General features: G+C 41.9%; 1 protein-coding gene across 1 annotated transcript in view; it reads left to right on the forward strand.

Moving 5' to 3' along the window:
* The window catches only part of SLC44A1 (solute carrier family 44 member 1), a 147,304-nt gene that overhangs the window by 41,855 nt on the left and 87,556 nt on the right, over positions 1-17,893 (forward strand). The window contains exons 3-4 of the mRNA XM_075351063.1: positions 13,728-13,870; positions 15,657-15,793. Coding sequence (XP_075207178.1) covers positions 13,728-13,870; positions 15,657-15,793 — 280 coding nt within the window. The remainder of the gene's footprint in view (positions 1-13,727; positions 13,871-15,656; positions 15,794-17,893) is intronic.

Raw genomic sequence — 17,893 nt, forward strand, 5'->3', positions numbered from 1 at the left:
GGAACATGTCCTATTCTGTTCCGTAATAACGGACTGTGACTCAATACAAGTCAATGGGCCCAAAAAATCCCTGGAAGCCGCACGGACGTACTTCCGTGTGACCTCTCTCGGGTGCCCATGCAGTCTGTGTCCTGCTCTCTGCCAGCCCCGCGGCTGCTCGCACTGCAGTGTGTCAGTGTCTGCCCGCACTGTAGTGTCAGCTTCTCACACTGCAGTGCGGGCAGCCACGGGGATGACGAGCGCTGCTGTCAGGAGGTTAGATGAGATCATTACCTGCTGTGACGATCCCCTGCTCTCCTGACATCAGCGCTGTCACTGACTTCTATGCCCGCTGCGTTCTCACATCAATTCTCGCGGGCGGCTCGAGACTGTCACTAGCGGTGACGTCACAGGATCCCGCGATTCTTCACTGAGGACGCGGCAGGCATAGAAGTCAGTGACAGTGCTGACGTCAGGAGAGCAGGAGATCGTCACAGCAGGTAATGATCTCATCTAATCTGATGGCAGCGCTCGTCATCCCCTGCAGTGACCTGGGCTGACCTCATGATGTTAGCTCAGTGCACTACTCTCCCAGCCAATGGGGAACATTCTGTGCTTCATTGACTGGGACAGTGACTATGGTATGGATCGTCGTGGGACCCCCTTATTGGATTACTCTGGACCCGGATTTGATTGTTCTTTTCAATAAATTGGTGAAAGAGGGAATGGTTTGGGGAATGTTTTTTTTCAAATAAAACTTTTTTTTTTTTTTTTTTTATTACTGACTGTGTTGGTGATGTCGGGTATCTGATAGACGCGTGACATCACTAACCCCAGGGCCTGGTGCCAGGTGACATTACACATCTGGCACCAACCCCATATATTACCCCGTTTGTCACCGCACCAGGGCAACAGGATGAGTTTGGGTGAAGCGCCAGGATTGGCACATGTAATGGATGCACCACTTCTGGGGCGGCTGTGGCCTGCTATTTTTAGGCTAGGGAGTGTCCAATAACAGGCGACCTCCCTAGTCTGAGAATACCAAACCACAGCTGTCTGCTTTACCTTGGCTGATGATCCAATTTGGGGGGGGCCTCGTGTTTTTTGTTTTAAATTATTTATTTAATTTAAAATAACAGCGTGGGGTGCCCTCTGTTTTGGATTACCAACCAAGGTGAAGCTGCCAGCTGTGGTTTGCAGGCTGCAGCCATTTGCTTTACCCTAGCTGGCTACAAAAGATAGGAGGGGCCCCACGTCATTTTTTTTTTAAATTATTTATTTATTTTTTGGCTAAATACAAGGCTAAGTACCCTTCAGTGCCACATAGTTTCATAGTTTTTAAGGTTGAAGGGAGACTCTAAGTCCATCTAGTTCAACCCGTAGCCTAACATGTTGATCCAGAGGAAGGCAAAAAAAAACCAATGTGTCAAATAAGCTCCAATGGGGAAAAAAATTCCTTCCTGACTCCACATACGGCAATCAGACTAATTCCCTGGATCAACACCCTGTCATAAAATCTAATATACATAACTGGTAATATTATATTTTTCAAGAAATGCGTCCAGGCTCTGCTTAAATTTTACTAGTGAATCCCTCATTACAACATCATACGGCAGAGAGCTCCATAGTCTCACTGCTCGTACAGTAAAGAATCCTTATCTGTGATTATGATTAAACATTCTTTCCTCAAGACGTAGCGGATGCCCCCGTGTTCCAGTCGCAGGCCTAGGTGTAAAGAGATCTTTGGAAAGGTCTCTGTACTGTCCCCTCATATATTTATACATTGTGATTAGATCCCCCTAAGCCTTTGTTTTTCCTAACTAACCCCAAGTTTAATAACCTGTCTTGGTATTGCAGCCCCCCCCCATTCCTCTAATAATCTAGGTCGCTCTTCTATCTACCTGTAAGATTATGCTATTTATAACCTTCTATACTTTTGCTAACAAGAAATGCATCCATTCCTCTCTTAAATTCATTCAGTGAGTTGGCCATCACCACTTCCTCAGGAAGAGAGTTCCAGAGCCTCACTGCTCTTACCATGAGGAACCCTCTTCTATGCTGATGTAGGAATTTTCTTTCCTCCAATCGAAAAGAATGCCCCCTTGTTCTTGTCATAGTCCTTGGTACAAACAGATCATGGGAGAGATCTCTATATGGCCCTCTGATATATTTGTACATATTTATTAGGTCTCCCCTAAGTCTTCTCTTTTCTAGAGTAAATAGACCTAATTTTGATAACCTTTCCGTGTATTGTAATGCACCCATTCCATTTATTATTTTAGTAGCCCGCCGCTGAACCCTTTCAAGTTCAGTAATGTCTTTCTTCAGCACCGGCGCCCAAAATTGCACACAACACTCCAAGTGTGGTCTGACTAGTGATTTGTACAGAGGGAGAATGATGTTTTCATCTCGTGCCCCCAGACCTCTTCTAATGCATCCCATCACCCTATTTGCTTTGGTGGCTGCTGCCTGACACTGGGCACTCCAATTTAGATTCTTATTCACTAAGATGCCTAAGTCTTTTTCCATGTCTGATTTCCCCAGCAGTTTCCCATTTAGTAAGTAATCGTAGCATCTGTTTCTCCTTCCCATGTGCATAACCTTACACTTATCTGTGTTAAACCTCATTTGCCATTTTTCAGCCCAATTCTCCAATTTACTCAAATCCATCTGTAGTTGCAAACTGTCCTCCTTTGTGTTAACTACCTTACATAGTTTTGTATCATCTGCAAATACTGATATTTTACTCTGTAAACCATCCACCAGATCATTAATAAATATATTAAATAGTAGGGGGCCCAATACAGACCCCTGTGGCACCCCACTAGTAACCCTGGCCCAATCTGAGTATGCACCATTAATAACCACTCTTTGTTTTCTACCACTAAGCCAGCTACCTACCCATCTACACACATTTTCCCCGAGCCCAAGCTTTCTCATTTTACTTAGCAGTCTTTTATGTGGGACAGTGTCAAATGCTTTACCGAAGTCGAGATAAATGACATCCAATGATTCTCCTCGGTCCATGTGAGAGCTTACATCCTCATAGAAGCTGATCAGGTTAGTTTGACAGGAGCGATCCTTCATAAATCCATGTTGATATGGAGTTAAACAGTTGAAAGTCACAAAAGGGTGCCAGCTTAGAATATGTATGGGGGGTGGGACATTTACATATGTCTTTCTCATCTATCTATCATCTATCTATCCCTCTATTCATTCATTCATTCATTCATTCCTCTATCTCTCTATCTCTATCCATCTCTATATCTACTCATCTATCTTTCTTGCTGCTTCCGTTTTTTGCGGTCCGCAAAAAAAAACTGAAGGCACACGGACCGTAAACAGAACGGATGTCACACGGATTCCACACGGATGCATCCGTGGAAACAACAGACCGTTTTTTGCGGCCCGCAAAAACGAAACGGTCATGTGAATGTAGCCTTAAGTGAATAGTTGCTTCCTCCTGAGCCATACTTTATGATGCCATCAATTCCTAAATATTTGCTAAAAGCAGAAATCGCACCAAGAACAATCTGATCTTACTACCGTGTTTGCCCGAAAATAAGATCGGGGCTTATATTCCTTTCTTCTTTGCAAAATGTGCTAGGCTTATATTCGGGTTATTTTCACGTGGGGTGTTATATTTGCCTGGGATTTTGGAGATGAGTATTGACTATATATTAAGAAGTCCATCGGCTTTGAGTATGACGTGATGAACATTGTTGGTCATTAATTGACAGCAAAAAATACTCCAGCTATAGATCAACATTGATTTTCCCTCAATCGTTAAAAGATGCTGTAGTTGCAATTCCCCCCCCCAAAAATCAGTAGAACGTACATGAGGGGGATCATGATGGTACAGTCATAGCACATATTATTTAAATGTACATCAGACAACAGTATCTTGTTTCACTCCTGAGGAAGCCATTTCTATGGGGGGAAACACTTTGTGTTTTTGAATGTTTGTGGAGTATCTAATGTATACAAAGGCACCAATGAAACGGAGACTGTAGAATTTTTATTATGATGGTACTTGTTCTTTTCTTACTAGTGTTTCCTCACAGAAATACTTATGTTAGGGTTTGAAGAGATTGAGTCAATGCAAAAAGGAGGCACCAATGAGGGTGTTGAAATCTTTGTTTTACAGGCAGGAATGCCTAGGGTTACATTTTTTTTCTTTTTTTTTATATATAGCGCTAACATATTCCGCAGTGCTTTACATACATCAGCAATATTGTCACCATTGGGGCTCTTGGAGTACGGAAGGAAACCAGAGAACCTGGAGGAAACCCATGTAGACACAGGGAGAACTAACAAACTACTTGCAGGGGTTGTCCTTGGGCTTATTTTTGGAGTAGGTCTCATATTTCAAGCCTACTCCAAAAAAAAAGGCCGAAAATCCTCCTAGGGCTTATTTTCGGGATAGGGTTTATGTTTGGGGAAACGCAGTACCATATTTTTCAAACTATAAGACGCACCCTTGTTTTAGAAGAGGAAAAAATAGAAAAAAAAGAAAAGTAAAAAAATGTGGTCATGACACACATGGAGGTAATATCCCCAAATTCTGTAAGCATATCCCCCATTCTGGGTCTCTTCCGGGTATATATGACCCCCATCATGGAATATGTATGTTCCCCATTCCTATATGTGTGATCCTCCAACATGTGTGTGTGTGTGTGTCATTTTATATATATATATATATATATATATATATATATATATATATATATATATATATATATATATATATATATATATATATATATATATATATATATATATATATATATATATATATATTGATCCAACCCCATCCAGGTGTACAGTAATGCCTTTATACACTATATTATTTATTTCCTTACTTTTACTGATGTGCTGCTCACCATGCTTCAGTTTAGTCCTGGCACTAGAAACAAAGTCTGCCATATCTTGAGGACCTGCAGTGATGTAATGAAGAGGCAGGGCACTGTGCTGTTCTGGATCACCCCTTTTCATTACATCACTGCAGGTCCTGCTGTTTCGGGAGACTTTGTTTCTAGTGCAGAGGCAGGAGCAAAGTGAAAGCAATGTGAGCACTCAGCACAGAGACTGCGGCTGTGCTGTGAAGGTATGCCGTGCTCTGGCCCGGACACTGCAGTGATCTGCACTTCCTCTGGGCCAGACATTACTGCAGCGGCACCCTGCTCCTGCCTCCTAAACAGCGTACACAGTCTCCCCAGCCCTGCAGGAAGCCGGCGTCTGGAGCTCCCATGTGTCCGCTGTTTAAATTAAACAAGTATAGATTTGCTGCTCCTCACACCCGCTTCTAGTCACTGACTGAAGACAGCTGAGAGAAGTGGGCGGGGAGCAGCTAATGAATATTCCTTTACTGTAAACAGCGGGCACACGTGGTTTCTCCAGCCGCCGGCTTCCTGCAGCAGCGACCCTACCTGCCTCCTGTGATCCCATTCTACCGCTGCTGCCTCCCCACAGCTCCCTAACCTGCAGGTACATGACATTCGGACTATAAGACGCACCCCACACTTTCCTCCCAAATTTGGAGAAAAAAAAGTGCGTCTTATAGTCCAAAAAATATGGTACTTATCAATTTAGCTGCAACACATCGCTAATTTATTGTAGGGTCATTATTTTTTACGCGCATTACTAAATACAGTATATGATGGCAGACGTACATCTACATTCAGTGCAGTGAGCCATTTTTTTTTTTTTTTTTTTTGCTGCTAAACGAAATGTTCTAAGGAATGAGAGAAATAATACCTTTCGTAGATTTGAGATGTGCCGCAGATCGATAACAAATTATCATACTTACAAACGGCACAGCTCCTCATTTTACAGCAGCGCCGTCAGAATATTAAGAGTCATTAGAGGACACTTCAAAGTGTTAAGTTTGGGTTGAAAACTGCAAATTGTCAGAAGCCGAGGGAGTAGACAATGACTTTGAAATAGAATATGTGCAGCCACAGCAGCCTGGGGAAAACTTTTCTGCTGTAGTTGTAGAGTTCTTCAAGGACTTGTTTTTTGTCCCTTCTCAAGCAGAGTTGGGATTTAAATCTTCAATATATTGATCTAATTTGGTGTATTTGAAGGTGAGTACATAAGAAGTCATTTGGGCGACTATCATTCACTCGCTGCCAAGGAGTCCGTTTCCAGCATGCTGTGGAAACTGTGCATTATGGCCAGATAGAGACAATCCGATTTTCCTCTAGCTTCCTGTACTCAGTTCCAATGCTTGAAATATGCATAAAGCTGTGAGCTACCGACCACTGGAAAGTGTCATTTTCAAGTCTCTGTAAATGTGATTCGATATCCGTTGACGTGTTACTGCGTTCTTGGTTTATATTACGAATATATTTTGGAGAACTCATCTCAGTAATAAATTAAAACGGATAATGTAGTTGTTATCCTTTCTGTAAGACAGAAAATTATAACTTCTGTTAGTGAATCATGAAGAAGGGGATGGCTGCACAGCACAAACAGCTGAACTTTAAAGGAATATTCCAGTCTAAACTGAATAATTGTTTGATCAGTGTGGATCCTGCAAATCACCAGAATTAGGCACCCTTGTCGACCCTATCTCCTTGGTTCTCCTTCAAGAGCTTTGCCAGGAGGAGTTGAATGGGGTGGCCTGTCAAGCATGCGCAATACCACTAGGGATAGTTACAATGCAAGGCCAAGAGATTTCCTCTCCCTTAATTTAGACCCCTTGTTAATTTAATTTAGGGTAAAATTTAACGCCTGGTGCCCCCTCTCATTATTGGTCATTGGATGAGCTAATTTCATTAAAATGCTCTTGATTATGGATGACCGGACCCGTGGATGTTCGGGTTCAACAGGTTTGGCCAGACTTTAGTTAAAAGTTCGGTTCTGAACCCGGACTTGACCTGAATTTGACCATGGACCCCGAACTCCATATAAGTCAATAGGGACTCAAGCCTTTGGGCTGTAAAATGGTCTTAGCAAGGGCTAGTATCTGCAAAAGGAAGCAAAATGGTGGTAAGAGCAGGACAATTAACCTGAAACCCAATGTGGATAGGGAATAAATTGAAAAAAAAGAAAAAAAAAAAGTGCCGTCGGGCGGTCACCCAGAGAGAGAGAGCAGGGTTTCCAAATTAGGGCTAGCTGTGGACTGCCCTTGTAAGGTCGGAAGCAACTGGGTTACCGGTCAGATTTCTTTCTCTGAAACCAGTTTCCTTGGCTTTGTCTTATTGTTTGCTGAATTCTCCACAATTGTTTTATCTTCATCATCCTACTAGATTGCAGCAGATTTTTATCAAGAATGTCATTTGTCCATTCACCCTTCCTTCAGTAATTTGATGTCTCCCAGTGTTGTATGAAAAATAAGCCCACACCATGATGTTCCCACCTCCAAACTTCACTGTTGGTATGGTGCTTTTGGGGTGATCTGCTGTTCCTTTTGCCCTCCAAACCTAATGTGTATTATGGCATCCAAAGTGTTAAATTTTGGTCTCATTGACCAGACTATATTCTCCCAGTATTTTACATGCTTGTCTAAATGTTGTTGAACACACTTTAAACTCTCTTGAACATGCTTTTTGTTCAGCAATGGAGTCTTGTGTGGTGAACATGCATATAAGCTATAGAGGTTGAGTGCATTACTTACAGTATTGTTTTCTTTAAAACAATTGTACCCACTGATTCCAAATCTTTCTGTAGCTCTCCACAGGTGGTCATTGGCTCTTGGACATCTCTTATGATTCTTTTCACTACTTTGTTTGAAATCTCATGGGGAGTACCTGATTGTAGCGAGTTTATGGTGAAATGACGTTCTTTCCACTTCCGGATTATGGCCCCAACAGTTCCCACTGAAACCTTCAGGAGTTTAGAAATCCTTCTGTAACCAATGCCATCAGTATGTTTTGCAACAATAAAGTTGCTAAGGTCTTAAGACAGCTCACTGGTTTTACCAATCATGAGGTGTTTCTTGTGTGGCACCTTGGTAATGAGACTCCTATTTATAGGCCATAAATTGAGCTAACTGATGATAATATTTTTCACTAAGTGGCAGGATTTCTTTCTAATGACTGATAGATTTCAGTTGGTGTCATGACTTTCCATAGCTATTTGCACCTCTTCTTTCTTCTGTTCAATACTTTTTCCCTTTATTTCTCATTATTACACACAATTTAATTTATGGACCTCTATGGTTTGATTTATCTGCCTGTGTGGATTGGATGGGTTGTTACCGACAACTGTTGAAAAATTTGTCAATAGCATCTTTATAAAAATATATTTAGAAAATTGTTGACTTGTTCAATACTTATTTCACCCACCATAGATTTACAGAGAGAAATCTTGGTGACAGATTTTCTTTGCATTTAGTGTAGGCAAGAACATTAATATTTGAGACTATTGAGGCTAAACTGAGGGGATATATGTGAAGAAACAATCCCTTTCCATTTTTCTTAATATGTTTTTCAACAGTAGTCCTCACAATATGATTTCACAGCATAAAATTGGGGTTACTTTTTTTTGGATATAAACTGGGGCACATTTATCAATCCATGTGCTCTGGAAAAGTGGTGCCGTGTGCAGTAGCACAACTAATGGATAATTTGTGCCATGTTTATGGGTTTTGTGTGCCTGTTTGATTTAACGCCTATTGTAGGTGTCTGATTTGTACAATACAGGTTTAATCTCCTTCACACATACTTTTATGTTGGCATTTTTAGTGGGATTTGGGCTAAGGGAGCAGCTGTCGTCACAGTTTTAGGCTATGTGCGCACGTTGCGTACAAGCCCTGCAGTGCGCTTTAGATCGCTGCAGAAATGTCCGTAGTGAGCGCCGATTCCATGCGCTCTGCCTGCAGCTCCTCCCATAGACAGAGCAGGAGCTGCCGGCAAAGCGCAGGAAAGAAGTGACATGTCACTTCTTTTTGCGCAGCGCTTCGGCAGTAGCCGAAGCGCTGCGCTCTTAGACGCCACGTGCGCACGGCCCCTGCACAATCTCCATAGACTGTGCAGGGGCCGCAGGACGCATGCAGTTACGCTGCGCTACAAAGCGCAGCGTAACTGCATGTTTTTACGCAACGTGCGCACATAGCCTTAGAGTAGGAGCTGTGCAGAGATCAGCAGTCCGGTATGTGTTTTCCCTCATAATATGCCATAACTTCTGCTCAGTTGGGCCCATAAGTATTTGGACTTTTCAGAATTTAACTGCTATCGCTCAATACAATGGATATAATACAAGACTTTGAATATGTGATTGAAAGCTAAAATATGCACTTCAATCTGTTAGCCATTTAGGAATTAAAGTGCACCAATCACCAGGATTTTCCTATATAACCTAAAGTCAGGGCTATACTGGCACGATCATGCTGATTCTATACATACCTTTAGTTGTCAGCTTGGATGTATAGTTTTTGAAACAGAAGCAAGTAAAATTTGTAAAATAAGCAGCTTATTGATTGGCAGCAGCTGCCGATCAGCTAATAGCTGGGGTGGGTATTCATAGTGATTCTCTTCCCCTGGTCTGTCTGTCCTCCCCTATCTGTTATTTACAGTATGCTAATTCTATTATAGAAACATTTTACTAAGTGGCTAGAAGGACCTTTGCTGATTTCATACCCATGTGACCAGAAGGGGCGGGACCTTGGCCAACATAGGTGATACCAGGAAGCAACATTATTTTTCTGTTGGCTGAGGCCCCGCCCCTTCTGGTCACATACACATGGGTATGACATCAGCAAAGGTCCTTCTAGCCACTTAGTAAAACGCTTCTATAAGCATACATAACAGAAGGGGGGCGGGAATCACTATGAATATCCACCCCAGCTATCAACGATCTGCGAATCAAAAAGCTGCTCATTTTACAAACTTTACGTGCTTGTGTTTCAAAACCTATACATCCGAGCTGACAACTAAAGGTATGTATAGAATCAGCCTGATAGTGCCAGTATAGCACTGGCTTTAGGTTATATAGGAGAATCCTGGTGATTGGTTTAAACACTTTTTATATACTCCCTCTGTTTTCACCTGCTCAAAAGTAATTAGACAAAGTAACATAATTGCACATTTGAGTATTTCTAATACTTGGATGCAAATATTTTGCAATGCATAGACATCACTCAATGTTGAATTTCTTCCTGTGAGATTTGCCAGCCCGTGGCATGTACAGTTATATTCTGTCTCTTTTATATACTGTACCACTCATTGATTATTACACTATCTGTTCAGCTGAGCATACTTAACATTGATTTTACAATTGCATTAGTTTACTTAGGTGAGAGGTTAGACATTTACAACCCCCGCTTTATTACAAAGTCATGCAATGCGCAGATAACGGATATCACTATTGACTGCTGTTATCACCTCACTACTGATTGCATGTCAGAGCAATTTTGAAACCAAATACAGTGGCAGATAAAAGTTTAGGTTTACTTTTTAAATGAATATATATTCAGAAAATAATTTTTTTTTTTTTTTATTTTAAACCCAAGATTTTTACTATGTTTATAGTAAAAGAAAACTTACCTTTTCTTACGACACTTTCCATAAATAACTACTGTATTGTATCACATCGGCCATTAAAGAGCATATCCAGGACTTGTTTAACCTTTTCCTATCCGGAGTCCCCCCGGGGGGGACATTCCAAAATTTCTGTTACGCTCCTTCATCGGGCCACTGCCTTGTTTATCATTCACATTTGAATAAATTGATTACCTGTTGATTTATTTTCCAAAATTCATTCATATTGCAAAATTCTGCTTTGATGTTTTCTTTCCCAATTATAATAGGATTTCAATAGGCAGAACAGGAAATTTTATTGGATAGCAAAAGGTTAAAAAAAGAAATGTGCCAAAGTACTAACAGGCAGGTAGTTGTTACCAATCTGCCTGGTTTGGCTGCCTGACAGCCACTCAGGCTTTTTTTTTTATTATTTTTTTTAAACACTCTTTGTGCCAATTACTTTGGTATCTCCACAATGAAGAAGCAAAATTGAAAAAAAAAAAAAATTGTTTAATTCTGCTCCGCATGCAGTATTATATCTTGTGTCCAGTTCTACATTAAAAAATTGGGGAAACGTCATCATTAAATTGGACTATTTAGCCACAGCTAAAGTATGAATCCTAGAAAGGTAAAGGACAAAAACATTTTGTACTGTACCTGTGTTGATTTCCAATCTCTGTTTGGACCGGTGAACAATAATGTTAATTTTAACGGGATTGATGGGTTATTCCTAACACTGAAACACTGTCTCAGGATAGACGATAACTTGCTGATGAGCTCTGAAATGCTCAGTGAAGATGGAGGGGTAACTATACATGCGCCCCAACTGTTCCATTCATTATATATAGCACTGTTCTTACTCCGCTATTTCAGAGCTCTGTTCTAAGGGGTACTTTGCACACTACGACATCGCACCTGCGATGTCAGTGGGGTCAAATCGAAAGTGACGCACATCCGGAATCGCTGTCGATATCTTAGTGTGTGAAGCGTTTTTGATACGATTAAAGAGCGGAAAAGCGTCGTAATCGTATCATCGGTGTAGTGTCCGACATTCTCATAATTGCGCGGCAGCGACGATACGATGTTGTTCCTCATTCCCCTGCGGCAGCACACATCGCTGTGTGAGAAGCCGCAGGAGCGAGGAACATCAGCGTACCTGCGTCACCGCGGCTCACGCCGGCTATGCGGAAGGACGGAGGTGGGCGGGATGTTTACGTCCCGCTCATCTCCGCCCCTCTGCTTCTATTGGCCGCCTGCCGTGTTACGCCGCACAACCCAGACCCCTTAGGAAGGAGGCGGGTCGCCGGCCAGAGCGACGTCGCAGGGCAGGTAAGTGCGTGTGAAGCTGCCGTTGCGATAATGTTTGCTACGGCAGCTATCACAAGATATCGCTGCTGCGATGGCGGGGAATATCGCGCTCGGCATCGCAAGCATCGGCTTGCGATGTCGTAGTGTGCAAAGTACCCCTAAGAATTGGTGATAAATTGCACTGCTTGAGTAATCCTCTAATGTATTCCTCCTGCTAGGAATGAGCTTCATACTGCCAAATTTATACCATAAGCATTTTTTTTTAAGATGTACAGTAATATACAGTTAGGTCCAGAAATATTTGGACAGTGACACAAGTTTTGTTATTTTAGCTGTTTACAAAAACATGTTCAGAAATACAATTATATATATAATATGGGCTGAAAGTGCACACTCCCAGCTGCAATATGAGAGTTTTCACATCCAAATCGGAGAAAGGGTTTAGGAATCATAGCTCTGTAATGCATAGCCTCCTCTTTTTAAAGGGACCAAAATTAATTGTACAAGGGACTCTAAGGGCTGCAATTAACTCTGAAGGCGTCTCCCTCGTTAACCTGTAATCAATGAAGTAGTTAAAAGGTCTGGGGTTGATTACAGGTGTGTGGTTTTGCATTTGTAAGCTGTTGCTGTGACCAGACAACATGCGGTCTAAGGAACTCTCAATTGAGGTGAAGCAGAACATCCTGAGGCTGAAAAAAAAGAAAAAGTCCATCAGAGAGATAGCAGACATGCTTGGAGTAGCAAAATCAACAGTCGGGTACATTCTGAGAAAAAAGGAATTGACTGGTGAGCTTGGGAACTCAAAAAGGCCTGGGCGTCCACGGATGACAACAGTGGTGGATGATCGCCGCATACTTTCTTTGGTGAAGAAGAACCCATTCACAACATCAACTGAAGTCCAGAACACTCTCAGTGAAGTAGGTGTATCTGTCTCTAAGTCAACAGTAAAGAGAAGACTCCATGAAAGTAAATACAAAGGGTTCACATCTAGATGCAAACCATTCATCAATTCCAAAAATAGACAGGCCAGAGTTAAATTTGCTGAAAAACACCTCATGAAGCCAGCTCAGTTCTGGAAAAATATTCTATGGACAGATGAGACAAAGATCAACCTGTACCAGAATGATGGGAAGAAAAAAGTTTGGAGAAGAAAGGGAACGGCACATGATCCAAGGCACACCACATCCTCTGTAAAACATGGTGGAGGCAACGTGATGGCATGGGCATGCATGGCTTTCAATGGCACTGGGTCACTTGTGTTTATTGATGACATAACAGCAGACAAGAGTAGCCGGATGAATTCTGAAGTGTACCGGGATATACTTTCAGCCCAGATTCAGCCAAATGCCGCAAAGTTGATCGGACGGCGCTTCATAGTACAGATGGACAATGACCCCAAGCATACAGCCAAAGCTACCCAGGAGTTCATGAGTGCAAAAAAGTGGAACATTCTGCAATGGCCAAGTCAATCACCAGATCTTAACCCAATTGAGCATGCATTTCACTTGCTCAAATCCAGACTTAAGACGGAAAGACCCACAAACAAGCAAGACCTGAAGGCTGCGGCTGTAAAGGCCTGGCAAAGCATTAAGAAGGAGGAAACCCAGCGTTTGGTGATGTCCATGGGTTCCAGACTTAAGGCAGTGATTGCCTCCAAAGGATTCGCAACAAAATATTGAAAATAAAAATATTTTGTTTGGGTTTGGTTTATTTGTCCAATTACTTTTGACCTCCTAAAATGTGGAGTGTTTGTGAAGAAATGTGTACAATTCCTACAACTTCTATCAGATATTTTTGTTCAAACCTTCAAATTAAACGTTACAATCTGCACTTGAATTCTGTTGTAGAGGTTTCATTTCAAATCCAATGTGGTGGCATGCAGAGCCCAACTCGCAAAAATTGTGTCACTGTCCAAATATTTCTGGACCTAACTGTATATATATTTATTTATTTTTTTTTTTTTTTATAACATAGGGCTTTATCTGTGGATTTTCTATTGCAACCGGTGCTGCCTCCCGTTTAGTTTCTGGATATGACAGCTATGGAAACGTGTGTGGACAAAAGAACGCTAAGGTGGAAGGCTTTGAAAATAGTGGCCTTGATCACACGAACCGCAAGTAAGTGAAATATTGTAGATGTATGTCGCTACTTATGGGCAGTGCTTACTTAATGATATACTTTATACTGACTCGGCTATGCTCTTAGGACATGGGAAGCGTAAGACTCAAGCTGACCCTTCATATAGTTGGCTATCGATACTCTGTGAACTAAATCTACATGCCTAATTTTTCAACAGAAGTGTCTATAAAGAGGCCCATTAGTCAGATTTTGTCTCTGCCTGACGATATATTAAAAGGCTTAAAAGGGTATTCCCAACATAAAAGATACATTTAATTAGGCAGAAATTGTGTAAATAAATATTTTTATATTTTACATCTATTAAAAACTATGCTCCATTCAAAAAAAAAAAAAAAAAAAAATACCCACCTTTTCATCTTCTGGAATAGGCTCCCCGGCGCTATGTCAGTGAGTTTTATCTGCCCATTACAGAGGCTTTGCTTCTTTCATCCTAAAAAAATAGTCCCCCTGGTATACAAAGCATAAGTGAGACGCTGCCCACACACTCTCAGGTCTGTCAGTGCACAGAGGATCAAGAATGCTGGGGAGCATGTGCAGTGACTGCAGACACACTCCCCACACTCACACAGGTCTGACATTGTGCAGAAGATCCAGAATGCTGGGGAGCATGTGGAGTGATTGTAGACACACTCCCCGTGCTCACACAGGTCTGACATTGTGCAGAGGATCCAGAATGCTGGGGAGCATGTGCAGTAATTGTAGACACACTCCCCGTGCTCACACAGGTCTGACGTTGTGCAGAGGATCCAGAATGCTGGGGAGCATGTGCAGTGATTGCAGACACTCCCTGCACTCACACAGATCTGACATTGTGCAGAGGATCCAGAATGCTTGAGAGTGTGTGTAGTGATTGCAAACACACTCCCTGCGCTCACATAGCTCTCACAGAGTACAGAGGATCTAGAATGCTGGGGAGCATGTGCAGTGATTGTAGACACACTCCCCGTGCTCACACAGGTCTGACATTGTACAGAGGATCCAGAATGCTGGGCAGCATGTGCAGTGATTGCAGACACACTCCTTGTGCTCTCACAGGTCTGACATTGTGCAGAGGATCGAGAATGCTGGGTGAGCATGAGCAGTGATTGCAGACATACTCCCTGCGCTCACACAGGTCTGACAGCACACAAAGGATCCAGAATACTAGGGAGTGTGTCCAGTGATTGCCCCTACTCGCTGCGCTCACACAGGTCTAACAGCTGGGTGAGGTCTAACAGCTGGGTGAGATCGTACTGCTTCAACTGCGCCTAATAAGTGACACATCTCTGAAATCAGGCCTTCCTGCCTGATGTTATGATACTTTGAATTCTAAAAGTATTCGAAAAAAAAAAAAACAGGAAAAGAATGGTAGAAAGTAAGAGAGTTGCAAACTTGCTCAATTTCTCACTATTTCTAGCATCGCATCGCTCATTTTTTTGTTTATAGCTTGTTGCGGACTTGGTGTGGTGGCTGGACATCCACACTTTATACAATGAGGGCAGCTATGGATCTCTATAGTGCACATGTGTGCTAGGTCCCAATCTCTTCTGCCAGCAACCAGAAAGTCTGCAGACTGAGGAAGAGTGCACTCCTGAAATCCAATGCCCAGACCTCTATGTATATATATCAGTGCTATCCATCTATTCCATACGTTTATTCAGTTATTTTGGGTTTGCGTTGCTGTTATAATGTCCTGCTTTATAGGTTTGGGTATTGTATGTGGTTTTTAATTCCCCTGTCCCACAGTATGTAACGGGCTTTTTTTTCTAATTATGTGACTATTAGGTATGTTTTCTTCTTGGATCCTTGCAAGTTGGATTTAGTAAACCGAAAAATAAAGTCCATAGCTTTGTGTGTTTCTGAGTGCCCACATCAGGAGCTGAAAACGCTAAACGATGTACAAAACTTTGCTGAAATAAACGGTGAGTGTGAGAATTTTGATTGGGTGTTGTGGCTACCGGTTTAAGCCCCTTCTAGACTAATATATTAAATGCACGGACTCCCTAGCTGTTCACCTTTGTCTATTGTAACACGTGTTTGTCATACTTATGATCAGGCAGAATGGCCGTTCCCAGACTTCATATCTCATGACAAGCCCCATGCCTAGTGAGTGCTACATTTCCTAGGTACATCCTATTCTCTCCTGTGCATTTCCAATTACGTGCTTCACCCACTACAGTCTCATTGATAGTTTAAGGGGTGTATCCGTCTCTGTGCATGCTTGACCCGTACCTAACGCACCCGATTGCCACAGATATCAAGAATAGCTGTATTGCAGGGAAAGCGCTTGTAAATAGCTCACTGCTGCCCAGTGCCGTGAGTGAGAAGGACCAGGCCAAGCATGCACTCCTTCATTGTAAGAGCTGAATACTATCACAGCTATTCTAAATATCTGCACGTGCTGACCCTATCAGCCAAGGAGCTCATGGCGGGCATAGCCTGTAACACTATTGTATCTGATACTTAAAGGAGACCCATCAGGCGATTCATGCTGCCCAAACCATGCATGAATCATGATTGCCACCAGGTATATTATTCTCTGAATTTCTCTGGCATTTCAGAGATATTCGTTGCAGATCTGGCCGGGGATCATAACAAGAGATGAGTAGTCTGGTGCCACCATTGGCCAGCTCTTTCCAGCGCTGTTAGAGGTGATTGACAGGTCTCCACTATAGATGAGTAGACCCGTGGAAGTTCGATGCTGCGGGTTCATCGGGGAAGGGGGGGGTTGTATAAAGTTCATGTTTGGTATGAACACCGAATCTCGAGTTCGCTCATCTCTAGTCGCTGCCTATGGAAATAGGAAGGAAAGACTGGTCAAGCACCAGCTGCAGCACAGGAAGAAGCCACCCGGGATGGAGCTGGACTAGTCTTGTCTCCAGGTGTGGTCCCTGACCGGATCTTCAAAGTATATTATATCTGAAACATGGAGCACTATAGAGAATAATACACCTGGCTGCAATGCATTCTGTCTGCAGTCCGCAGAATACAGACTGCACATATCCACAATAGCAGACTGTATTCTGAGGTTTTATTTGACCAGCAAATGCAGGGAAGCTTGAAGGCTATTATCAAAATCCCCGATCTATAAAGTGTTGCTAACTATTTGTGTGAATTTTTAATTGCTGTAGATCATATAAGGATGTAAAGCTCATAATGCCTTCAAATTGAGTTTCTCAGTAACTAAGGAATAAGAAGTAGGGCAATCTATATTTTTTCTAAGCAGATTCTTAATTCTATTAATTTGCCTTTTCATTGTATAAAACCTCTTTCCCATAGCTTAAGAGATGTAATAATATGTAGCTCAAAAAACAGGAATGCTCTTTTTCTTTTCTGTTGAAGGATCATATTGAAGAAAGTAATAGCATTACTCGGCACACAAGTTGGCGTAGAGGTCAACTGTTCTCCTGAGGGTTTCCCTTATCTTCAAGTCAAGATTTACATTTACAGTAGCAATAAAAAGATTTATGTATTAATCTCTAACCAGAGGATAATAAAAGAGACATAGAGAGCTTTCAGCCTTTAACATGTCTATAAAGTTTCTTGTTGGATGCTTTGTGGCCTTAAATGAAGGCAAAATGAATGAAAAGAAAATAGAAAATGTTGCAATTTGTCACGTTTTTCCATCGAATATCTGTATGTCGTTCTTTTAGGTATGGAAAAGAATGGATCTCAAAAAATGAAAATGTTAAATTAGATGTGTTAATTGTATTTGACTGTTTAGAATTGGAAGACTTCTGTACAATCACAACATTGCCTTCAGTTGGGCCTTCTTTAGGAGTTATACAAAAAAAAGCCCAAGAGTTAAACGAATAATAGCAGTGCTTACTAGTGGGGAAAAATACTATATTAATGCTTCACTGCAAAACACAAGGAAACAACACAATGGTTATAAACATTGAAAAAGCACCATTGGGATACACATGAAAATCAAAACTGGCTGACCACCAGTGGCCAGAATTACCCCCGATCTACCACAGCCCTGACCCCCTACTTTCTTTATCGTCTCTGTGACCTAATAT

The sequence above is a fragment of the Anomaloglossus baeobatrachus genome, chromosome 1 (assembly GCF_048569485.1).
Source record: "Anomaloglossus baeobatrachus isolate aAnoBae1 chromosome 1, aAnoBae1.hap1, whole genome shotgun sequence".
NCBI classification, from domain to species: domain Eukaryota; kingdom Metazoa; phylum Chordata; class Amphibia; order Anura; family Aromobatidae; genus Anomaloglossus; species Anomaloglossus baeobatrachus.